General features: G+C 40.6%; 2 protein-coding genes across 3 annotated transcripts in view; both read left to right on the top strand.

Annotated features, from left to right (window-relative positions):
• The first annotated feature begins 12 nt into the window (after positions 1–12).
• smn1 (survival of motor neuron 1, telomeric) lies at positions 13–8,039 on the top strand. Its single transcript, XM_082555209.1, has 8 exons — positions 13–143; positions 859–930; positions 1,011–1,130; positions 4,392–4,583; positions 5,019–5,186; positions 7,307–7,381; positions 7,550–7,657; positions 7,895–8,039. The coding sequence occupies exons 1-8, from the start codon at positions 96–98 to the stop codon at positions 7,949–7,951; spliced, it is 840 nt and encodes a 279-aa protein (XP_082411335.1). The 5' UTR covers positions 13–95; the 3' UTR covers positions 7,952–8,039.
• A 3,711-nt stretch (positions 8,040–11,750) lies between these two features.
• rtkna (rhotekin a) overlaps positions 11,751–25,644 on the top strand; it is a 52,057-nt gene continuing 38,163 nt past the window's right edge. For both annotated transcript variants that reach the window (XM_082554016.1, XM_082554015.1), the window contains exon 1: positions 11,751–12,206. In XM_082554016.1, the coding sequence (XP_082410142.1) occupies positions 12,096–12,206 (111 nt within the window). In that variant the 5' untranslated portion in view covers positions 11,751–12,095. The remainder of the gene's footprint in view (positions 12,207–25,644) is intronic.

The following is a 25,644-nucleotide window of genomic DNA, read 5'->3' as shown; positions in this document are numbered from 1 at the left end:
AGACGTCGCAATGCTGTACGTCACAATTTCCGACGCACGCTGCTAGTTAGATGTTTAGGAGTTAGCGGCTAGCACTGGATACAGCAATTGTTCACATGGCGAACGGATGCAAGGAAGTGCTTTTTACGCGCGGAACTGGACAGGCGAGTAATAATGCAGTATTACGCGGAGGAACATGACTTATATGACGCTTCTATGCTGTCTGTACAGTTGTTTGAGGCGGTGAGCTATATAGCTAAAAGCTAAACCAACGTTGAGTTAGGCTAAGTTAAGATATGAGAAAAGTAATAAAAGAAGTCAAGCCGGAAATACACAATATACCAGATGTGCTTCAATAAACAAAACGTGGCTTTATTGGAATATACCATTGTGGATATGCGTTACAAAAATGCTTTACAAAGTAGTTTTAGGTTGAGTTGCAACAGTTCATAGGAGACAACGGTGTACTGTACAATAAGCCTAAAATCCTTTGCATCCTGCCTCTGTTTTTGCATGCACTGCTTGTAAGATGCTTCATTATAATTGTGGATTTAAGACAGATTTAAAAATAATAATAATAATTTAGCAACATTTAATGTGTTCGTCTTTTTGTATGCTGTTTATCCTGTTTTCTACGAAAGAAATTGATTAATTATTCATCATAAATTGTTTAAAGTCTTTCTGCTCTTCAGCACACCGTCTTTTACTATTTAGTGAATTATTTTGACACATCAAATAAATATTGGCTGTAAATGTCATCTGGTTTGCAGGTATTATTTATTATTTTTAAATCACGTAATGTTTAGCCATTATTTATTTATACCCATTAAAAACACATGTTTGTATTGTAAAGACTCCAAATTTGTTGTTCTCTTCCAGAGTGATGATTCAGACATCTGGGATGACACCGCACTGATAAAGGCTTATGACAAGGCAGTTGCATCTTTCAAGGTAACTTGGGATTATTGCAGTATGTGTGAATGTTAAATGTTGTTTGCTATTTTAAAGTCTCTTCTTGATTTGCGTGTTAGACTGCCCTTAAGGGTGAAGATGAGCCACAAATCTCAAAGAAAAACCAACCAGGAAAGAAACGCAAGAACAACAAGAAGAACCAGAGTAGGAAAAGAAACAATGCAGCACCAGAAAAAGAGGTGAGGAACTGGAACTAAAGCTACAGATACATTTGAAGGGGAAAAGGTTTAGAGTTAAATATTTACACATGATTTACAAAGTTGTCAGAGGTATCAAACTGGAGAGTACATTTTAACATAAGTCAGTTTAGATTCTGTGTTTCAAATCAGTGGTCGAAATGTGTCTTTCATTTACAGTTTCTACAGTTATGGTTAGAAGTTTAACTACACTTATCACAAGCATGATTGTCATCATAATTTTAAGGATTTTAATGATTTCTTTGAACTGTTCTTTTTACTTTGTGGAGTGATTGCACAGCATACAGTGGGGCAAACAAGTATTTAGTCAGCCACCGATTGTGCAAGTTCCCTCACTTAAAATGATGACAGAGGTCAGTAATTTGCACCAGAGGTACACTTCAACTGTGAGAGACAGAATGTAAAAAAAAAATCCATGAATCCACATGGTAGGATTTGTAAAGAATTTATTCGTAAATCAGGGTGGAAAATAAGTATTTGGTCACCTCGAACAAGGAAAATCTCTGGCTCTCACAGACCTGTAACGTCTTCTGTAAGAAGCTTTTCTGTCCCCCACTCGTTACCTGTATGAATGGCACCTGTTTGAACTCATCATCTGTATAAAAGACACCTGTCCACAGCCTCAAACAGTCAGACTCCAAACGCTGCCATGGCCAAGACCAAAGAGCTTTCGAAGGACACCAGGAAAAGTATTGTAGACCTGCACCAGACTGGGAAGAGTGAATCTACAATAGGCAAGCAGCTTGGTGTGAAAAAATCAACTGTGGGAGCAATCATCAGAAAATGGAAGACATACAAGACCACTGATAATCTCCCTCGATCTGGGGCTCCACGCAAGATCTCATCCCGTGGGGTCAAAATGATCATGAGAACGGTGAGCAAAGATCCCAGAACCACACGGGGGGACCTGGTGAATGACCTGCAGAGAGCTGGGACCAAAGTAACAAAGGTCACCATCAGTAACACACTACAACGGCAGGGAATCAAATCCCGCAGTGCCAGACGTGTTCCGCTGCTGAAGCCAGTGCATGTCCAGGCCCGTCTGAAGTTTGCCAGAGAGCACATGGATGATACAGCAGAGGATTGGGAGAATGTCATGTGGTCAGATGAAACCAAAGTAGAACTTTTTGGTATAAACTCAACTCGTCGTGTTTGGAGGAAGAAGAATACTGAGTTGCATCCCAAGAACACCATACCTACTGTGAAGCATGGGGGTGGAAACATCATGCTATGGGGCTGTTTTTCTGCCAAGGGGACAGGACGACTGATCCGTGTTAAGGACAGAATGAATGGGGCCATGTATCGTGAGATTTTGAGCCAAAACCTCCTTCCATCAGTGAGAACTTTGAAGATGAAACGAGGCTGGGTCTTCCAACATGACAATGATCCAAAACACACCGCCCGGGCAACAAAGGAGTGGCTCCGTAAGAAGCATTTGAAAGTCCTGGAGTGGCCTAGCCAGTCTCCAGACCTCAACCCCATAGAAAATCTGTGGCGGGAGTTGAAAGTCCGTGTTGCTCGGCGACAGCCCCAAAACATCACTGCTCTCGAGAAGATCTGCATGGAGGAATGGGCCAAAATACCAGCTACTGTGTGTGCAAACCTGGTAAAGACCTATAGTAAACGTTTGACCTCTGTTATTGCCAACAAAGGTTATGTTACAAAGTATTGAGTTGTATTTTTGTTATTGACCAAATACTTATTTTCCACCCTGATTTACGAATAAATTCTTTACAAATCCTACCATGTGGATTCATGGATTTTTTTTTTTCACATTCTGTCTCTCACAGTTGAAGTGTACCTCTGGTGCAAATTACTGACCTCTGTCATCATTTTAAGTGGGGGAACTTGCACAATCGGTGGCTGACTAAATACTTTTTTGCCCCACTGTACATCCTAAATGGGTTTTAAAATCAAGAATGTGGTGGACAACTCATTTTTGGGAGGTGGATTTTCTCTAATCCACACAGAGTGAAAAGTATAAATGCAGGCTTAAATATATACATACGTTCACTTAAATATTTTAGTAAGTGGTGCTGAAGGTTCAACAATGACTTAGAACTTGGCAAGGCCTATTAACTTGTCATTAGTGATCATGATTGACTAAAACAAATAGTTTCTCTGCCATCATAAATAGGATTTGCATGGCAGCAGTTATTGGATTGACCAGTGCTTGTTACAATAGGAAACTCCAGGCTATTCTATGAAGGTCTAAGAAGGAGATTCGTACATTTATACGAGTTGGGATGGTTTCGGAGCTGTCCCTAAACAACTTCAGATTTTAAGATAATCAGTTTAAACAATTGTAAGCAAGTAACAGTTACTTGGACATGTGACCTCTCATCCAAGGTCTCAAAGAAGACCCAATCTGTCACATTCTCAGATTAGATGAAATGTGTTAGGATGTCCAGGAACAACCCAGGAACTGCTGAGGCTCAAGTCTGCCATGAACTGGAAACTGCTGCAACATCAGTGTCACTGTACACAGTGAAGCAAGTTTTGCATCACTGTGACGTGGAAGGGTGCCAACCAAGAAAGAAGCACCTTCACCAAAAGATCTTCAAGCCTGCCTGAAATTTGCAGCAGCCCACATGGACAAGCCAAATGTCTTGTGTAGAAAAGCTTTATGATCAAACAAGACAAAGGTTGAGCTATTTGTCCACAATGACAAGAGGTCTGTTTGGAGCAGTAAAGTTTAAAAAAACTGGGAAAACTGGGTGTTCCAAAAGGACATTGATCCCAAACACACATCAAAACTGGATTTAGAATGGATAAAGCAGGCTAACATTAAGCTTTTGGAATTACCTTCCCAAAGCCCGACCGCACCCCCGTTGAAATTTGTGGACTTTGCTTAAAACCTGGGTTTGTGCAGGAAGCCAACAAATTTAAATGAACTCTAGTAGTTCTGCTGAGAAGAATGATCAAATATTTAACCAGAAATACACCAGAAGCTTGTTGATGGTTACCAAAAGCCATCTGGTGGAGATGCGACTTGCTCAGGGACATTTAACGCGTTATTCGGAGTATATGTATATTTGCCTTATGTATACTTTTGATCCCATAGAAATTTAATTTAAACTTGTGCACCTCTTCTGCACCATGTTACCATGACATTCATGCCCATGATGAGTATTTTTTTCTGACCACAACTGTATCCTGTTGGTAATTCAGAGACATTCAAAAACAGTGTTGTTTACACATGTTTACACTTTCACTTTAATTACAGTTTATGTTGTGTCACAGTGGCAGGTTGGGAATTCATGCAGTGCTTACTGGTCCGAGGATGGCCAGCTCTATGCAGCCACGATCGCCTCCATAGACAAGAAGAGAGGCACTTGTATAGTTGTTTATACAGGCTATGGCAACGAGGAGGAGCAGAATCTTGAAGACCTGCTGTCAGAGTTTTCGGAGGGTGATGAGGAATCAAATACCAAGGTAAACTAGTGCAAATAAATGCATTCACATAACAGCAGCACAATACAAATAACAATTCAGTTATTAGAAAATGGTAGTATTGTTCCCTGACACAATTTGCACATAGTTTTTACCTTCATTATTCACATCATTGCACATCATGAATGTTAAAATAGCAAAACTAATATTGTGACCAAATCAGGCTTAAATATTTTTTTACCATTTTATCAAATGGTGAGTCATGGAAATCACTGCCGATTAACAGATTGCTTTCTTAGTCTATTAAAACTTAGGACTAAGGATGGATAGATGGGTTAGCGCTTTCTGTTTTTGTCTGGATCATTTCTTACTGCTTCCCAAACAAATTCAGATATGTTTATGGATTTCTCTGTATTTGTTCCCAGTGGTGTGAAATTGGGGAGAAAGATCAAAGCAGTATGTCTTTGCTATCCATAGGTGCATGAAGCAGAATCTTCAACGGAGGAGAGTGACAGGTCAGCTACTCCAAACCAGCACAAACAGTCACCTAATAAGGGCCACAAGTCCAAGACCCACAAAGAATCACCTCCTATGTGGGCTCCTGGATTTCCTCCAATACCACCTCCCATGCATGCTTTCAGACAGGTAAGAAGAAAGGCTCTTTAGGGAGCTGATTCATTATTAGTCTGCCAACAAAATTACTTTCATGCTTATTTTTGTTTTTAAATTGTGATTAAATCATTTTCAGGTATTAATTAAATTCCCGATAGGAGGTTGAATGTTTGTTGTATTCAGAAAGAGGAAACGTGAGCAAAGTGTTTATAATCTGAACACTAAAGATAGAATATGAACATTTATTGCAGGACTGGATTGTAATAGGCCCAATTTCTTTATGTGGACCCAACTGTAAAGAGTAGAAAAAAAAATAGTGTGTTTTAAAAAATATTGTACATTATCTTAAGCCTTCTTTGAGCCTCTACATGCTGACTGTTCAGTTTAAAAGCATACATACACTTATTATGGACATGAATTTGTGGCTTTTAGTGCTTTCCAGGAAATGTGGGGACTAATGCTTGTAATAATGATGGATATTAAAAACAAAAAAGTTTTAACTAATCTTTGACTTGAAATCAAAAAGCATCAGAGTTATAAATACAAATCATCAACAAATTTGCTTAAATGTTCTTTTTTGTTTGTTTGTTTGCACCATGATATACATATTTTACCTCTTTTCTTGACAAAAGTTAAAATCTTAAATTTATGGTCTTCTGGCACAGCTCTTACTAAGCATATTTCACTTTTTTATATGGTTGTATTCAGCTATTGAATTTTATTTCAAATGCCTTATTTTTACACTGAGCTTTGTGTTTTATCCAACTTTAATGAGTGTTTGATCATCGTCCTGCAAAACGACACAACTGTTTCCAGGTTTCAAACATCTATCTGATGTTTTGAGCTTATGATGAAGAATTCTGGAAAGTCCTTCTCATTCATTAACTTATATTCAGAGGTGCACATAAGTGGTCCGCAGGTGCGCATTCACTGTCAAAATAAAAAAACGCGCACCAGATAAGAAGTTGCAACGCGCGTTTGCATACATATAAAAAGGCACTGTTTTTGTCCGCTAGAGTGGGATTTTCACAGCATATTCTGCACCACATCTCTGTGCATTCATCGTTTGTTTGAAGCCAGCTCACCTCCTCACCACTTTTCCGGGAATATGCGCTGCTTTTGCGGTTCGGACTCCTTCTGACATTTCTTTGGAGGTGGAGGAACACCAAAGTAATTGCTTAAAGGAGCTTCTTCGACATCTTTAAGAGTTCTAAACAAATGTCTGTCCTCCTCCAGAAAATCCTATGTACACAAACGCGTTGCAACTTCTTATCTGGTGCGTGTCTGTTATTTTGACAGCGAATGCGCACCTGCGGACCACCTATGTGCACCCGTGCTTATATTAATTTAACTGGCAGTAGATCAGCCTCTCAGTATGATGCTGCCACCACCATGCGTAACAATCATGATGAGGTTTAAGTGTCTCAGCTTTTTTTTTTTTTTTTTTTTTTTTTTTTTTTTTAATTCTCATGTGGGAAGCAACAAACTTTATTTGAGCTCGAAAGTTTTGATTTTGGACACCAGCCACTTGGTCCAAAACCTCACTAACTTTGGACTGTGACAATGTTGTTTAAGCAGCTTCTGTTTCATGACAAGCCTGCACTTTGTGATTATCTTTGAATTTGCATTGGTGTAGAAATGCTTACAGTAATCATTCCTGTCTTGTCCGATGTTTCGTTGGTATTGATCAATCCAGTTAGTGTTGTTGAACTAACCTTCCTTGGCACAGAAAAGTTACCACTTAGGCAGACACTAACCAAAGCTAAAAGGCCATGCACCTTGCCCTTTTTTTCTAGACCTCTTGCATTAACAGTTGGAGTGGATTTGTTTTTTAATAATCCCTACCACCACCACATCACCTCTATCAGGCTGGTCTCAGCTCCCCAGGCTTAACAATGTGCAATCATTTTGCCTCACAGAGCAATTCAAAGATATCAATAAAAGCCTAATATTTCCATGATATTTATGTCCATGTTGAGAAGAAGTTATTTTGAGTAAAAGAATTGGAAGACATCAGACTGCGCTTACTTCAGTTTAGATAAGTTTCCCTAATGAAAATAGTTTCAAGCCTCTCTCGTTATCTTGGGTACTTTATGTGGTAATGATATTACAAGCTGTTGATTTCCATCTTTGTGTCTTTTGTCTTGCACCAGGGGAGCAGCAAGCGATCTGGTAGTCATGGGCCTGTACCTCCTCCATGGCCTCCCATGATGCCTTTTGGTCCACCGGTGAGTTGGGATCAATTTTTACCCTTAGCAAAGCTAAAGGAGTGTGTTTACTCTACAGCAGGTAGATACAGTTTAGGATATAACATGTTAGGGTCTAACAAATGGCAACGTTAAACACCAACAACTGCATCCTGAACATTCGCTCTGCTGTTGATGCCTCCACCTTAGATGGTTCCTCCACCTCCACCAATGAGCCCTGACATGGTGGATGATGAAGCCTTGGGCAGCATGCTCATCTCCTGGTATATGAGTGGATATCACACAGGATACTATCTGGTACGTGCACAGAGCCCTGCTGGCTTCTTGGGAGGTTATAACATGGATTTGGAGCTTGTACATACCTCACCTTTTGTTATGCTGTAAATAGTAGTCAATTGTTTATGGTAATGTTGATGCTTTTCCTTTGCCTTTTTGGTTAAGTTGCTTTATTTTTCCTTTCAGATTTTTAGGAATATGTAAAAGTCATGGATTCATAAAATGAGTAATATTTTGGGGGTTATTGTGTTTTCGTAGGGGCTGAAACAAGGGCGCAAAGAAGCTTCCAACTGGACAAAACAGCATCACAAATGAAGCCCTGCTTGTTATGTCTGTTCATATGAAGTAATGGAAGAAAGTTTTGTATTCTTTGTAAATAGATGAAATAAAGACTATGAGAACACAGCGGGTACCTGTTCTTGGATATAGTTTCAATTATGCTAGAAAAGACTGTATACATTACTTTTTTGTACAGTGCAATTGCTTAATAAGATCCACTTTATCACTTTAAAAAAAAAACATATTTTCTAATTGATTTTACAGAATGGCAAAAAAAACCCAAAGGATTACTGGATATTACTTGTGTGTATGCGATGAACTCAGTAGCATATGGTTGTAATGGCAAATATTGTCCAGTAGAAGTCAGACTGGTGTAATGTATTTATAGGAAAATGTGGCATGAATACATCATCAGCTGTTTTTTAAGTCCTGTTCAAAACAACGGCCGCACAAAGGAACATTTTATGCCACCATTAGTTTGTATACTGTACACTTGCCATCCTTAGAATTCGATTCCAACCCAGACTTCAGTCCTGTGTTTAGTCCCTCTGGTGATTTCCACACTGTTAATTCAGAGAGTCTTTCCAATATGTTCCTTGGATACGAGCTCCCCATTTTCCCTGAGGTATTCCCTCATCTGCTGCCCGATATAGAATCACATCCATCATAATCTTTTTCAGCTCGCATCACGTAGACGCATATTTCAGGCTGATAGAAGGCACAGTTTCAGCTACAGACAGTATTACAGTGAACTAGTCGTGCAGATAAAGATTGATTAGAGAAAAGTACTGAGACATTAGGACCACAGACAGATACAGACAAATGGAGGGAAAAACCTGTGGAGGCGTCACGGTGTGGATAAATATATATTAACATGCTACAGCCTTAACAATCACCCAATTAACGCCTTTGGAATATTTTGGACCTGTGGGCACTCTCCAACACAATCAACATCAAATGAGGGAATATTTAATAAAAGGCTTATGTTTCGAGGACTGAAGCAGTTCTAATGCAATTTCTGCGCCAATTTTTCTTTTTAATGTCTTTTGTACTTGACAAATTCTTTGGGAGATATTTCCAGTAGGAACACCTAGATTTCTAAACTCCATTTTGCCACAAATTAGGCATATTACTTTCTTGGCTCTAATATTTTGTATAATGACAACTCAGGGTCTGCTCGTGACTTTCTTTCCGATGTCCTGAAAACTATGCTGGAATGTTTGAGGTTTAATAGTGTAGGAACAGAGGAGGAAATGGGACGATGGTTGCAGATACTTTGTTCATTTTTATATTTAGAATATAGAAAACCACATGCAATTACAGTGGCAACAGCCACAATCATGCTGCTGAAGCTGTGCCACATTCATTTCATGAACATATTTCCTATATTTCCTCTACTTTATGCTCATTCTTCCTGAAGTGGTGAGCAATTTGTGTGTGAGAGCGAGAGAAGGTTGAACAGAATATGGTTTTGTGATAGGTTGTAACAGCATGATTGTCTCCTGACTTTTTTTTGTTTTGTTTTGTTGTTTTTTTTATACCATGTGATCTTCCTCCAGCTGCTCCATAGCCATTGCTAGACAGAAGAGCAGTCTCTTTGTTTGTGTACTGGCTGTGGTCGGCATTTTATTGCCCACTGTGACTGCCGGTGTTTACTGCTGTATTTGATTCTCACTGCAGCAGTCTTTTTGTTTTCTTTTTCTTTCTTTTTGTGCTGTTTTGTGTGCATGTGCGGGGGCAAAAGAGAGAGAACAGGAGAAGAAAGAGGGACGGTAACAGGAGAAAATGTAGTTTGTGGGATTTACAAATAGAATATGCACTATAAATGAGGGGTGATAAACCAGACATATCTTTTCCCCACAGATGGGTCTAAAATCTGCCACGGCGAGGCTTGCACATAAGCCCATTGCTTGCCTGACTCTGCAGCAAACTGAGCTGCCCAAAGGGCTCAGTGGAGCCCAGTGAGGAGTTGAAAGGGGGTCAGACCTTGCTTGGGAAAGCACCGCTCCCCTCTGTGACTGTCTACCCCCTACTGACCAGAACTACATGAAGCATGTAAACATAATCTGCATTTCACATAGATCCTTCTAGGAAACAGACAGACATCCAAGTGAGATCGCATTGCTGCATGAGTTACAGTGCCTTTAGCTATTTACCCAAGCTCCCAACATCAACAAACAACCTGCTTTTAGATAAGAGACTTTGGGGGATTTTTAGAGAAACGGGAGCTTTTCCTTTTTCCACAAAGATAGAGCGCCAAACATTCACTGCAGTCAACATTACATCTTGAAAATAGTGGCACAAACACCATTAACACCAAACGCAACAAAATGTTTGTTGACACAGTTAAATATAAATTTGCACTATTAAGCAGAACTGGTAAAACTCAGCTCTATGTGTTAAATCACAGATTTAAAGTGTCGGTGAGGGCTGCGTACCAACCTGAGTAAAGTGGCTGCGACAGAGAATTTGAAAAGCAGCGCTATTTACATATTTACATACAAAGAAGTGCCAGCAAACAATCACAAAATTAATATTTAAATATTGGCAGACAGACAGCTGTTTATGATTCAGACAGAAGTCAACAAAACAAATAATAATTTTAAAAAACAGCAATATATGATACCAAGGTAATTACATATTATGTATGAAAGCAGTTAAAATAAATAATAAGATCATTACAGCCAGCATTGACTCACACTGATCCCTGTCTAAGACTTTATTTTGCTGAACTGATTTCCAGCCTAGGCTTTTTAACTTTTGTGTGTCTTTTTTGCATAAAGGAGTATTTGAAATATGGGATTGCAGTAAATGGATGGATAACTGACAAAGCCCAGACTTCTCTTTTGCCTTGAATAGTTGAAATATCACAAGTGAATTGCTCAATTTATCAAAGAAAGCAGATCTAGAAAAGGGTTTTTTGAATTTGAAGCATTCAGACAAGACGTGCAAAGTATCAGACATTTGTGCTGATGACCTGCAACAAAGGCAACCGGTTCATACAGTAACTTCAAGGGATGCGTATCTGATTTATTTTCTTATTTTCTTATGCTTTTGAACTGGATGAAGGCCTCTGTCTCTTTTCGTGGACGTGACCTCGGTGTCAACGAGAAAGAGCCTCGATTACCTTCTGACCCAGAAGCTCCAGCACAGTCACAAATTCTGATTCACGTTCTTGCTGGGTCGTCATGCTCTGTTGCAGATGCTCATAAATAAAACGTCTTACCATGAAAGTAAAGTCCATACCCCTATCTTTACAGCCCCGTAAAGTGGCTACATTATTGATATTAGGGAAAAGAGAATTCCAGAGGAGCACATAATGACTGTTATAAACATTATGTTTAAAAAGATCCTTATAGCCTCCTTTTATGAGTGGCTACGAAAGCCTTCAGCTGGCAGCTAAAGCTGCCGATAAAACCGATTTTCATTGTCATCCCAGTGATGTGAACACGAGCAATTAATACAACTGAGAAACTTTCGCTTATTAAAATATATATGGAAATGGGATTAAGAATAGCAATGTGTTACACTTTGACAATAATGCCTAGGAAACACTGGAAAAGCAGACAAGGCTCTCAAAATAAAGGCTAATTGGACTTTTTTCCCTTATTTATTTATTTGCTTATATGTAATTTATTTCATGGTGCATACTACACCTTAATGCTTAAATAGTTTGTGTTGTGAAAGAGTTTCCAAGTAATCGCTTCAGTGAAAAAGAAAAAAGAAAGGAAAAAGAAAAAAAGTGGGCCTGCAACAGGGTTTTCGAAGTGCAATAGTGAGTCTCTGCCATTCATCACCAGTAGAGGTCTCTGGATGCAGAGCAGGGCAAAGTTAGGTCTCAGTCAGCTGTACCACATGGGGTGTCACTGTGTCACTGCTGGACGCACTCGGGACAGTGCTGTGAAAACTGGGAAACTGCTGACAAGGAAGGCCCTTCAATCGCTCTTTTCCTGCCAGAAGACCTGCTTCAGCCTCTCACATCAGAAGGAGCGCCGGTGTTTTGGGGTGGTTGCTTAAATTTTTGTGGGCTTTTTTGTTTTTTATGCCAACCTGGTTCTTGTGCGCTTTGGTTGTTCGGCAGTTTTCGAAGCGGCTTCTTACGCTTTGCGCTCCATTCAAGTTGAACTAAAACGCTCCACACGGGGCTTGCCCTGACTGAAGTTGCCAGAAAGCAGAAACGATGTTTTGCCGAAATCAAACAGCGAGAGCCACCGTTGCTCGCGGCTCTGCCCTTGAAATGGAGATACGGCGGGGGAAGTTCAGAAAGAGCGTTTTCCTGGACACATCCCAGGTAGACTCTGATTCTCCGATTCTCTTATCGCAGCCGTCTCAAACACACATACACACACAGAGAGAGAAGAGAAATGCTCTGTTTACAACTTCGACTGATCTCACTCCCTCTACAAACCAAAATATCTGGTAGACTTTTAATCTTGCTCCGAATGCGAGAGTGTAGCCTGCTTTGCTCGGCACACACACAAAAAAAACTTAATTAAATTGCACAGGAGAGCTGCTGCTGCTGCTGCTGCGCTCACGTCTTCAAATTAAACGTCTAATTGCAGCATTTCCAAACCGCTTTACCCGACTCTAAATAAAAACTAATAATGTACCCGCAGAGACTTTAACGTGTCTCTATGGTAACTTCCTCAGCCTTGTATTGTGTAGTTTTGGTTATGATGCTTGAACCTTCAGATGCTTTTCTTTTTCTTTCATTAAATGTATTACATTATTAAATCATTACACATCTCTCTGACATTTTATCTGCAAACTTTCTCAAAGCAACTCACTTTTAATTCTTTTTAAATGTTTCACTTTTGACTGCTGGGCAATACATCCTCAACAATAAGTTGGGAACTAGGTCAAAGCTGTAGTCCTGTGTTTTCCCCCCTCAGCTGTTTGTCACTGGATTAGAACTGCAATTCTTCCTGCATGTTTTCCCTCTTCCTGCTTACAAATCGCCCATGTCAGCATCTGCTTCATATTAGCCACTGTTTGTCAGTAAAGCAGGCAGGCTTAGAAGTGACTTCCAAACTTACCTCTAATTATTTTTACTCACGATCCACTTTAATAGTGTTTGGGTGGAAGTCTTGCCTCTGTGCACCTCTCTTTGCACTCCCTTCCAGACATGCACACTTGCCTGTGAGCCCTCATTAGATTGCATGTTAATTTTTAACTGCTTTTAGTCAAAAGCACATCCTTGTTGTTTTTGGATCTGCTAAATTAAAAGTACGCTCACATATGAGATGTGTCTGCAGTTCTGGAAGCTGATGATTGGGATTTTGTTTTGCCAGACAGGAGTAAGACAAGGGGATGTGTACGTGTGAAACAGTGTGTGTGAGCAAAGAGACGGGGAGGCCCAGATGTAAGAGGATACATAAGGAATGTTAATGGTGCAATATAGCAAACGATCAAGGCAGGGTATTGATTTGCTCTCTCCTACATCCCTGAATCTCACTTGCTTTATAACCGTGTGCAGGCATAAACATTGTCAGGCAACTGTATGTTCACCTGTTGTTTATAATTCATGTCACAAGAAAACACTACTAACCCCTGGGAGGTGAGGCACACTCCATCGTATTGATCCGCAGTCAGATTTACTCGGATCCGGCGTCTGAGGAGCCTGTATATATCATATCTGGCACACAGGCCCGCACAGGCCAGTTACACTCACTAGATGTGCAGCGGTGTTAATGTGGTTAAGTCTGTACAGCTTCACAGACAGGAGGGGATGATCTCATGTCTTGTCTGGTTTCTATCAGGTGGTGCGAGCTGAAGATCAGACATTAAATAAAAAAAGGAGCTTACAAATTGCATAAACAAACATTCTCAAAGGCACTGTTATAAGAGAGATGAGGAAATAGCACAGTCTTTTTAGTGTGCAGAGCAGGAGTTATTAACCTTATTACATAGTAATCATTAATTTGGCCAGTGTGCTTTAGTGAAGGTTAGTGTTTACCTATTTTTGTACTGTTTTGTCTATTCTTTTGGGAAATTAAACCAAAAACAGTTGAAGTACTGATAAGAAATGACTAGCAACACCAGCCTCAAAGCTAGCTTCATAAATATTCCACCTCTAATTCTCATTACTTCCCCCCGGTCTCTGTATTAGTTATTTATCAGAGTAAAGACTTCCTTTCTTTTCACAACGACAACAATGATCACTTCCTTAACTCTGTAATCTGCTTTCCACTGGTTCTCATACAAGAGTAATTTGTGTCTCTGCCTTTGTTGCCAATGCTAATGATCCTCTTTCAGGAACTTGGGACCTTCCTCTGGCTCCCTGTGTTACGGGGCTCTCTCTGTGCCACCGTGGAACCAATCTGCAGCATTTCAATGAAGCGCTGTGAAAGCACCCTGTTTTCACAGTGCCAGGGAGTATCACGTTTGTGCGAATGTGCCAGCACTTGATTCTCTTATGTAAATGTGTGCGAGCGAAGGTGGCCTGTGTCGAATTTTTCTAAGTCAGTGACATGTTATCAACAAATGAAACGCACACACCATTTATCAAATCCAGGCCCTTATATTCCATCAGATATACAGGAGTGCAATTATGAATTTGCATTGCATATTTTTTATCCTTTAAATGGCGTTAAAAAAATCCAGTGGCAGACGTTGGTGATTTCCATAAATTGTTTAAGTAGTGCAATCAGTTATGCAAATAAAATATTCAAATGTTTAAAATATTGCCAGGCGCTGCTCGACATTTAGATATATTACATCCACGGCAAGCTTTTTTTATGCTGCTTGAATGTAATTCGAGTGTCTCTACATTATCGAAACATAAAGGTCCTGGCTGGCTGTCTTGCAGTGTTCTCTCTCTGCGTCTTCTGCGGCATAGAGCCGAGGCATGCTGCTGTTTTTGTATCACAAATTGACAGGGTGATATGGCCACAAGCTGGAAGAGTGAGAAAGCGAACAAGTGATTTGTACAGATGTCCACACAGCAGCCGTCTCGTCGATCCTTTGACTGCCTGCTCAGTGGGAGCGAAGAGCACATCTGCTTTTTCACTCTGATCCACAAGGCCACCAGTGTATCTGTACACAGTCTATACACACACAAAAACACAAACACACACACTGTCTCCATCCTCACCAGCTCTGTTCTTTCAGCTGAAGCCAGCCAGGCATGCGGTGGGAGATTGGGATAGTGCAGTTATTATGGAGGTGGTGGTGGAATGTCCACTATTTCATTGCTCTGCCGTCGTGCCATGTTTAATTCAAGGATGGACCACACTGGTCCACAGCGCTGTGGCTAATACCAGCTATAAAGGGCCAGGAAGTGGTTAGGTATACGCGATGGCGCGCCCATCCACCCACACTCTTTTCTCAGCCTGCAACAGTGTATGGCAAGGTCTGGGAGTGTGCCATTTCTGTTGGGAAAAAGCTTTAACAGTTTTGGGTTGTGGTTGGCTTTGGTGTCATGCTCTCCTCCACCCTGTGTAGCCACAGGCTCTCTAAAGGAAGTATCCAAAGTGAACATAGTTGTGGCTTTAGTGAAATTTTGGATACTAACTGTCTTTGCTTATCATTTGGCCATAAAAAGAACACGTTAGTCAGCTAGAGAAAGGTTTATTTGCTTTGTTTCGTTTTTACTAATTTATGACCTTTTATCAGTCGAAACTGTTGCACCTTGGTAATATTTGATCTACTTTGGAGTTACAAACCAGTATGTTTTCTCCAGATGTTTAAACGTGTGTTTTATAGTTCACAGAGGCAGCGGCCTCCAAGTGCCGCTTCTGGTGTTTCATGTGGCCTGGCAGAAGACTGTGACCTCTTTATGTAAGCATATATCTGCCTGAGAGCACACACGAAGGGAGAGAGGTCGCGTAGATGTTGTCGGGAAAAACACTTTTTGCCAACAAAGACAAAGCACCCCAAGCCGTGCATCCGCTGAGTGAAGACTCACTTTGAAGGAATGCTGAAAGTCTCACATTCAAGGCAGGCCTGTGTACCAAAACAAAAAAACAATTGGCTTATTGCGCTGCACTGTAGCCAAAAACTAAACACTGTTCTAGGGCGTGAAATGCCTGGGAAGGGACTCAGAGGCCTGAGCTTTCTGAAGACTGGATGCACTCCGCTTTCCTGAATTCTTGAATAACTGCTTGAAGACTGCCCTACATAGAGATATGTGCGCGTGTGTGTGTGTGTGTGCGTGCATGCGCGTGTGTGTTTCACATGTGTACCCTCAGGGCTTTCTCGCATTTTTAACACTGCAGGGGTACAGGAGAGATGCCAGGGAAAAGTTTAGCCATTGTGAAACCTCTCTTCTTAAACAAAGCTTCGCCACTGGAGCTGTCTGCTGGGAGACTTTCTGGGTTTGATGTTTTAACCAGTAAATGTTTAACTTTTCTTTTCTTTTTTTTAATGGCGACGTCATTGCGGAGGACTTTTCCCACGCAGCGTCTGTGAGCTCGCACAAATTTTAAATTGTTTAATCTCGGTTTCATCGAGCCTCGGGTAAAATTCAACCAATGGCCAGCCATTGTTCCCCGTGGTAATGGCTGGACTGTTTGCCTAATGTGTTTGGTGATAGTGAGAACAAAGCTTTATTCTTCAAATAAAGTATTAAATAGATTCTAACTTCTTTCACTGTTGAACTCAACCCACGCGCCAATTTCTATTATTTTCATGCAGCAAGGCAAGGTTATGCTGTAGTTTATTATTTAACACAACGATCTGTTGTTTGGCATGAAAACTCACATCAACAATTCTTAATGTCTTAATAGTGATTTGAGTCTAATTTATTCATTTACTCAGTGAGTGAGCTATTCAAAGAAACAGCTGACAGTCACCTCGTAGTCTAGGTGTGTCTACAAAAGCCCTTAAGCTCTTGTATTGACAGTATAATATAAACTAAATTGCCATTGCAACACTGACTCAGTTGTTTGAATTTCATCATTGCTGTGAGTCTTTACATTTGCCAAGGGGAAAAATATTGTGTTACATATAAAACAAAATGTACAGTACACCTGTTTGTTGGGGTTTCTGTGACCCACAAACATGCACGCATCATTAGACTCAGAGATACAGAATGTCCTTGTGTGCTGGCAGCACTTTCCTCACAGCCTTATCTTATCTATAAGGCCCATTGGGTGGATAAAACTTTTAATGCTTGGGTTGCAGAGATGGTTAGTCTCATGATGGTAAAAGATAAAACTACATTTCAGGGTTATTGTGGGGACTTTTCATTTTTAGGCAATCAGTATTAGCGCACTACTTTCTTACCCTCTATTGTGGCTTTGTTACAGTATTCTAGTTCAGTGATCTACTTCCAGCTTCTTGCTGCTGTGAATGGAAAGTTAGGCTGCCTTTGTGTAAGGACATAAGTGTTCTTGTCTTGCTGTGTGGTTAGTGTCTCTATTTGGCAGCTGGTCTCAGGGTGCAGTTTAACAGCTGAGGGTCTGCTGCTTCTTATGTTGCAAGTAAACCCCACCCAAACACTGATATGCACTTTTGCACATTAAAGGGTTTTGTTGTGAACAAGGCGACAAGACCGATAGCAGAACAGGCGTGTAAAATATACATATAGGCACATAGAGGAAGTGAGTCACACTTACAGCCAGTATCTAATTCACACATGTCTGTACATTGTGAAGTCCCTGCCTACCGTACCAACAAGTATTATGAATGAAAGCTTATGTTTTAAACTTGCTGTTAATCATTCATGTGATCATTCGGTCATCCCCTGCCTCATACGCATACACAGACACACACATACAGACAGTGACTAAGCACCAGTGTCTCTCTGAGTAAGGTCCATTGCATATTCTCCTTTGTTCACCCAGCATACGCTGTCCTGTGTAAGGCTGTCACTGGCAGTGATTCGGTTAACAGACAGACAGAGAGCTAAGTATTGAAGGCTTAATCACTGGATACTTTCCCACTCTCCCAGATGGGAAACTTCCTCCATGCATCATCAGAGCTGTCTCACTCAGTTACTACCTCAGTTAGTGAGGTGGATAAAGCTTTTGAGTCAGAGTAACCCAGACCTGTTGCCATACAAGTCCCTTCTTGTCTCCATCCTCTCGTAATATTGGGAAAGAGGGTAATGTTACAATGGAAGGATTTGTGTTCGTCCATTGTTGTGAACTAAGCTCACGTATATGTGTATGAATGGCTGCGACATGGCATTAAAGAAATATGAAATGAACTAGAATAGGCTCTGAATAAGGTAGTAGAACAGCGCTGTGTGATTTCCTCTGGATTGTATGACAGAAATGGTAAATTTAATGGAATGTAGAGCAGGTAAACCCTTTGTTCTGTATCCGTTTGCCAGTCCTTGTTCTTCTAATTCTATCATTCCTAACACCTTCTTTCTCCCAAGAGCCATATTATGTGGGCCACTCCACTGCTTTCGGGCTCAGATCCCCTGATGAAACAGGGAAATGGGTCCATTTTGACACATACTTCAGGGCTAACCCACTTTACTGATCCAGATTCTTTACTTATGGAAAGCCACAGACGATTTGGTTTATGTTCCTTTAGTCTCTGTTTTTTAAATTAAATTTATTTATTTTTTTATTATTCAGCCAACTTGTTCAGCCAAGCTCAAACACACTGCACAACATCATTTGACTGTCTTATGTTAGAAGTATCTTCTTCCTTCTAACACAAGACCCCCACTGAGTACAGCTTTGTTAAACATTGACAAAAAGGCACACATGCACACCCAAATTCCAACATGCGGTATCATTTACAGTCCGAGGCACTTGTCGTCAGCCCCTTTTATTACCGAGGGCTTAGAAACATGAGCGGCTTTGTCTCCATGAAGAAAAATGCCATTCTCTGACAAACATGCTGTGCTTGAAATAGAAATCTTTGTAGATGTTGGCGTTTGTATGTCGCGCTTGGAATTTGGGTTTATGAAATTATAAAACCCCCGAGGTTTGAGGTTTCCTACATCTTATATGGCCCTAGAAGCCAAAGAGGGCAACAGTGAGGGGGAAAAAACTCGCTTTGCACGCTGTGTGGGTTCATTGCAACATTTCATATTCTAACTTTAGCCTGTAACTTCACCAGGGACAAGTCATTAACCTTCAATTCCACACATTCAATAAGGCTGAAGGATATGGGGCATGTCTATGTCAGCCCACTGTGCTACACCTTTTTCTACAGCTCTTTTTGTTCTGGTCTTGTCTTTCATTTCTTTTTCTGCACAAAGAGGCTTATAACCACCTAACATTAATATGAAATAGATAGAGTCAGGGCCTCTCTTTTATACAGGGGAACGCACAGTGAAAGGAATCAATACTGAGAAATGTTCAGAGGGGCAAGCGGGTGTGTTGTGCATGCCCGTTCCTGCACTGATCCAGGCTTTTGTTTTCATTTTGTGTAATCTCACTGAGATACAAAGTGATGTGTTCAAGGTAAATGACCGACTGCACCCTACGGTGAACGGCATGTAATAACCGATAAACTGTGGATGTTTCAGATGTAGGTATTGTGTTGCTCTTTGTACCAAATAATTTAGTGCGGCGTTGGTTCTGAATTCACAGCCGCATCTTAAATTTGTTGCAGCGCAGCCTAATGGGGAGTTCTCTGAATGTTACCGTGGAGAGGAGAGGGCAAAGGGGGCACAAGCGCCAGCGATGTTCTCTGTTTTGTTGATGCCAAGCAGGTGTTTGACTTTATGAGAGCAGATGGTTCTACTATGCATGTCTGCTTTTCCAGCATGCTGCACAGTGTACAAGTCCCTGCCAGCATGCCTGCGTCTTAATGTGTGTGTTTACTGGGCCCAGTGGCAGACGGTGCACTGTCACATATTGTAGTAAGGCTGGGTTTTTTGCTCATGTCTCAGCACTTATTTTCTGTGGTCTGTCCCTGTGTTTTTTCGTTATTGCCTACCTCAAGGAACGAAAGCAATCATTGTAGGTGTTCACTCATGCGGATTTTTGATGTTTAATTATGCATGCCGTCAGATATGAATGATACTCTGAATACCTTTGTGACTATACCATCAAATGTGAGCCGCATTTCGATGTGAAAAAGCACTTGTAGTGTCAATCATATTGCCAAAAAGATATTAGGTAGAGCAGATCGAATGCCAGTTTGCATCGTTTGACAGCAGTAAAATAGGATGGCCAATCAGGGCTTCAAAATGTCATAACAGCACAAAGGAAAAATCAGTCAAAAACTGCCTTAAAAGTATTTCACAGCATGCAGCCATCTGATACACCTTTATAGTAGTGTTCGTGGTTTTGTTGGACTTTTCTTGTATGTCACACTGAAATACACTGCAATCAATCAATCTTGTGATTAATTGTCTAGCCAGAAAATGAACTTTTCTGCTAATTACAGCTTCACAGATGCTATGATGTGCTGTTTTATGTTTCATAGTTAATTTAAGAAAATCAATTGGAGGCATTGTTTGAACAAAAGGGTAATTTGAAGAAGGCACTTAGAGTTTGAAGAATTCTTATGGAAGATTCTGCTACACAGAAAAAACAGTCAGTTAAACTTCATGGATATTGATCTGGTCAGTTAAGTAGCAGAGGGGGTTGTTAATCAGTTTCAGCTGCTTTGGTGTTATTGCAGTTAACGATGGGTGAAGTCGAACAACAATAGGGCAATCCCCAAAGCAGGAATTGTTTTACAGGTCAAGATTACTGGCATTTGTTCCTACCTCATCTTTTCATTTGACTAGTGTCAGTGTCACTACTTGTAGCATAAGGTGATACCTGGACCCTACAGAGGCTGCACACAATCCTCTAGGACAGAACATCAACATTTGTCATTGCCAGACGGTTTGCTGTGTCTCCCAGCACAATCTAAGAGCATGGAGGAGATTCCAGGAGAGACGGCAGTTGTTCTAGGAGAACTGGACAGGGCCGTAGAAGGTCTTTAACCCATCGGCGTGACTGGTGTCTGCGCCTTTGTGCCAGAAGGACCAGCATGAGCTCGGCCAGAGCTACAAAATAACCATCAGCAGGCTACTGGTATGAATGTCTCTGACCAGACAATCAGAAACATAATTCATGAGGGTGGCCTGAGGACTAAGCATCCTTTAGTCTTCCCTGTGCTCAATGCCATAGAATACCATAATTGGCAGGTCCATCGCCGACCTCCTGTGCTTTTCACAGATGAGAGCAGATTTATCCTGAGCATATGTAGCAAATGTGAAAGGGCGTGGAGAAGCTGTGGAGAAAGCATCATGTCCAGCATATTTCTTTCCTTAGATTTCTGGCATGTCTTTAAATTCTGTAAGTTGAATGAACCTTTCCCTCAAATTATGTGACATCCTTTTCTTCTTAAAACATAACCCAGTTCATTTCAGTATAGATATCCGGCATGATTGTTTTCCCCATTGACATCTGATGTGCTTCTAAACAGTGTATTTGTTGAAGTTAGGTTAAATTAATACTTCACTAACTGAAGAAAAAGCGCAGTACAAAATCACCGATGTGTATAAAAAAAATTAAACCCAACATGTTGTTGGTTTTACATAAAGGGCACATTATGCATTATTATCTTTCTGTGCCTGTGTCCAAACTCAACCCTCACTGCATAATTCCCCCGAGTACAATGAGCCAGCCAGTCAGAAAACCTAAGAAATGCTAGTGGCTGCAAGATAAATCATTTGCACGGTGTCATGTGAATATGAAAGAAACATTTTTATCAAGAAGTTAATTCCAGTGCTGAAGATTATTTTTTGAATATTCTGAATCGAGGGGGGAATTTATAAACAACGAAGACCTTCAGTTCGTATAAGGTAATGCTGCCTTTCCATACCTTTTTGATTAAAATGCCACATTAGGTCCTCTCCCTCCTCGTTCCAAGCTGGCAAAAGTATTAAACCTAGCATAAAGATGAAGTGTTTGTTTGATTTGTAGTTTCCTGAATGTCTCCTCTGCAGGTGTTTAGTCTTGTATTGTTTCTGCAGATGTTTCAATTAGTGGCTCTTGCTTTGGTTTTTACCCACAAACAAACAGCGCCTTGGCATTAATCAGTGATAAAAATAAGTTTTATAGTCCAGCAGGCATGACCTCATGCCTAATAAAACTACAGGTTTTCAACCTTTTGTTTTTATAATCTTACTGTTTATATTTGGAAACATTGTCCTCTTCTTCTTCTTTTTGAACTTCTCGTGTCTGTGAAAGTCATCTTTGTCACGTCTGGTTTTAGTTGGAAACAAACAGGAGCTTTTTTTACATCCATGTTTTTTTTTTACTTCCCCAGATTAGAGGCTTTTAAGTGCACCACACAGACATCAAAGCTTTTTCACTTCAGGCTGTGTGTAACCATTATTTCTCTGTGAAGTACTCTGTAACTTGCACTGTTAAACAGTGTTTCCCTCGGCGGCACATCTTGCTGTTGCAGCTGCTTAATCTGCAGGGGGAGCCATTGTTCCATTTCACATTGCACAGCTGCTGAGCCGCGTCTTTCTCCTTCCCTTCACAATTTTAAATGTTCACTTTATATTCATGTTACGGTCATGAATACTAATTTTAGAAAATCATTCACATTTTTAAAAAAAAAACGTAAATGAATTGCCTTGGTGTACACATCCTCCCTGAGCCACACACATGTCCTTGTATATTGCACAGCCTGCACCCCTGAGGCAAGAAATCAATTGAGATGAATTTCCTAACGAGAGAGTTCCTCTTTCACTGAGATGTCTGGTCCTTCAGAGTGATGAGATGCTGCAGTCTCCTGTGACCAGCTGAGCTAGCGTTCCTGAAAGTCAGCAATGATTCTGGGGAGCAGCCAAACTGCTGCTGAACTGCTGAACTGTCTCTCTAGTCGTCTGTATTAGAGTCTGTTTTTCTTTCACAGCTATCAGTAAAATGGGTGATACTGAGAAATAAGATCAGCCCTCCAACTAAGCACTTAAAACACTCCCTGGCCTACTACCCTGACTTAGGCAGCCTCCTCACCCAGATCTTGTATGCTAACCCATGGGTTCGGGTGAAGGCATCCATTACAGTATGGGATTTCCAATGAAAGAAGAATATCTGTTGCGTGATTTGCAGCCGGATGTCTGACTTTTCATCTTCAGCGTTGCACACATCACCACAACATCCCCTTTACCTAACCTTAAAGTAGAAGCTCCATCATTTGGACAGATTTCTTATTAAGTGTATCACACTTCAAGCCGATACACCTAATAACAAGCTAGGCTGTTGTTGCGATTTACAATGTCATTACACCGTCTCTGCGCCTGAGTTATGACTCTGTGGCTGTCGCCGCAGGTTTTTCATGCTCTGTAACTGAGAACTGACCTCTGGAGGGGGTTTCCTTATGAAATGTCTGGTTTCACAGCTCATCACGCACGGCTCTCATCATGTTGAGCAGCGTCTGCCTTAAACTACCCTAACACTGCCAAGTAATTGAAGTCTTGTGATATTCCAGTCTGTTGAGTCAGATATTCTGTTTCTGTGCGCCTGTTCTTACTTTGATCAGAGCATTTTTCCCCTCACTGTGTGCAATCACAAAATATTTTAATTTTATCTTAATGTAAAACAAAAAAAAACTTCACCTTTGTGACTCTTTGTGTTAAATGTTGGTGTACAGCGGCTGATTTGGTGGTCTGGGAGGTCTTTTATTTTCTCTGTGTGACCAAAAATCTACTTGAACGTGTGAAAAACGTTTGTAACAATCCCGTTTCATTTTAACAACAGTATTTGCGAGCATGATCAAAGGCACTTGTCTAAATTTGGAGACCATTTTTGTTACAACTTGTTTATATCTATTTATGTCTAGATGTGCATTTGTGTATGTAAGCGTGGGTTGCTGTCTGTGTCCCTGTGTGTAATTTAAGCGAGTGGGAGTCGTGGTGGAGTTCAGATTTCAGATTTGGTTTTGATGATAGTCAGACTTCTTTGTTGTGGTTTGGGGCACGGCTGCCTGAGGCCCTCGTGTGGTTCCCTGCCCTGTTCTGCCGCCACACTGTGCCTCAGACCAAAGACAGCATTTAACTTTTTACACATATCGATTTACATAAAGAAATAATCCAGTTACTCATTAATGCTGATTAGAAGTTTAACATTACATTTGTTTGAAAATCACCAGTATGATTATTTTCTTTACACTCTTTTTTTTAATCTCCCTAATATTATTTTATATTTATGGATTGCTGGTCTAAACAATAGGAATACTCTGTGTTCAGATTTGTGGGATCTGCCGATGATGTTTTATTACAACATGTCTTTCTGCTTTTTGACATTTGAAAACATTTGATAAAGGATAGTTACTGAATTTTGGAAAATGTGACATTGTTGCTATTTAACAGACTCTCCCTTTGGACTCCAAGTGAAATTATTTGAGCAATCAGGCTTAACTGGTAAATCTGTTGATTAAAAACCTGTCTGATACACAGAATGCTACGTTTCCTGTGCCTGTAGTTTCCAAATTACTGTTCCAGAGAGGAAAGCATGCTAACATGCCATATTTGCTGATCATTTTGACCAAATGATGCGAAAGCAAAAGTGAAGGGGCAGTGAAGGTGATAAAATTTAAAAAATGTGTATGAAAGTCTAAAATAAGGGTAAAAGGTCACTCCTGGGTGAAACCTGGGTGTTTTGAATTGTGCCACCAAACCCAGCCCTTTCTGTCATTTATGCATGTGGAAGGTTTTTAAAGATTAAAACAATAATAAATCCGTCTTTAAGCCAAAGTACTTTTTTTTCCAACGTATACATGCACACTGCCGTTTTGCATTGTTATGTTTTTCTAACATAACAAAGTGTCTCCAGTATGTCTGTCCAACACAATAACATCAACCTCTTGTTTCTTTTCTTTCTCGCTAAATTGAAAAGCACCTCTGACTTCAGATTTACAGATGGGTGTCATGTTAAAGTGGAGAAAAAGACTTGTCCAAGTTGCACAGTTAAATTCTAAAAGAACAGCCCCACCATTGTTGTTTCGGCTAGATTCATGTATGCTAACCCAAGCAGTTGTGTCCCGAGCAGTTGCAGTGCTGACGGACAGTTTCTGTATATTATACAGCCAAGCGCCCAATAAAACCAGTTTGTGTTACATGTTGATGTCTCTCTGCTGTCAGACAGCCGAACAAGTAAAAAACAGTGGCTGAACCATGCCCATTAAAATGCCTGTTAACTAGCTCTCACCTACTGCCATTTTCCAAGCTGCTGCTCTTTTATTCTAAATCCTGATTTGAATCCTGTTTGCCAAGTCACCACTCACTAAAGTTAAAAACAACAGCTGTGCTGTGGTTTTGACTATATTTACACAATATGTTGGAAGCGACAGAATCTTTCATTCAGGTCTGTTTCCTCTGTGGTCATCTGAACATGCTGCTGCTGTGCTCTGTCACTCACAGACGTGAAGCTGAACGGACCGTGGGCAGCAGCACTTCTGCTGGAATTAGAACTACAGACAGTGAAACAGCCTGTTTGGAGCAGAGCTAAAATCAGGTTTATTATAGGCCTGGCAGAATGAAGGATCTGTCTGGTATCCTGAGCTGAAACTTGAAGTGCACATTGTGGAGATATGTGGGGCAATCTTATAACTTGTTAAAGCAGGTATAACAGCTTTTCATCCATCCATCTTTCGGAATTGTTTTTCCAACGTGAGGTAAGAGGCTGGGCACATTCTGGACAGGCTGCTGGTCCATCACAGGGCACAGGGCAGGTATAATATTTCCTGTTTAATGTTGTTTGGCAGAGCACCACCAGGTCACTCTGTGCTTTGACTCCAGTGTGTTTTCCTCCAGCCGATTAGGTGTACAGACAGGAAGTTTTCCATATTCCTCCACACTTCCTTTCAGGAAC

The sequence above is a fragment of the Aulonocara stuartgranti genome, assembly GCF_965226115.1.
Source record: "Aulonocara stuartgranti genome assembly, chromosome: 12".
Classification (NCBI taxonomy): domain Eukaryota; kingdom Metazoa; phylum Chordata; class Actinopteri; order Cichliformes; family Cichlidae; genus Aulonocara; species Aulonocara stuartgranti.
This window is presented reverse-complemented; position numbering and strand designations above follow the sequence as displayed.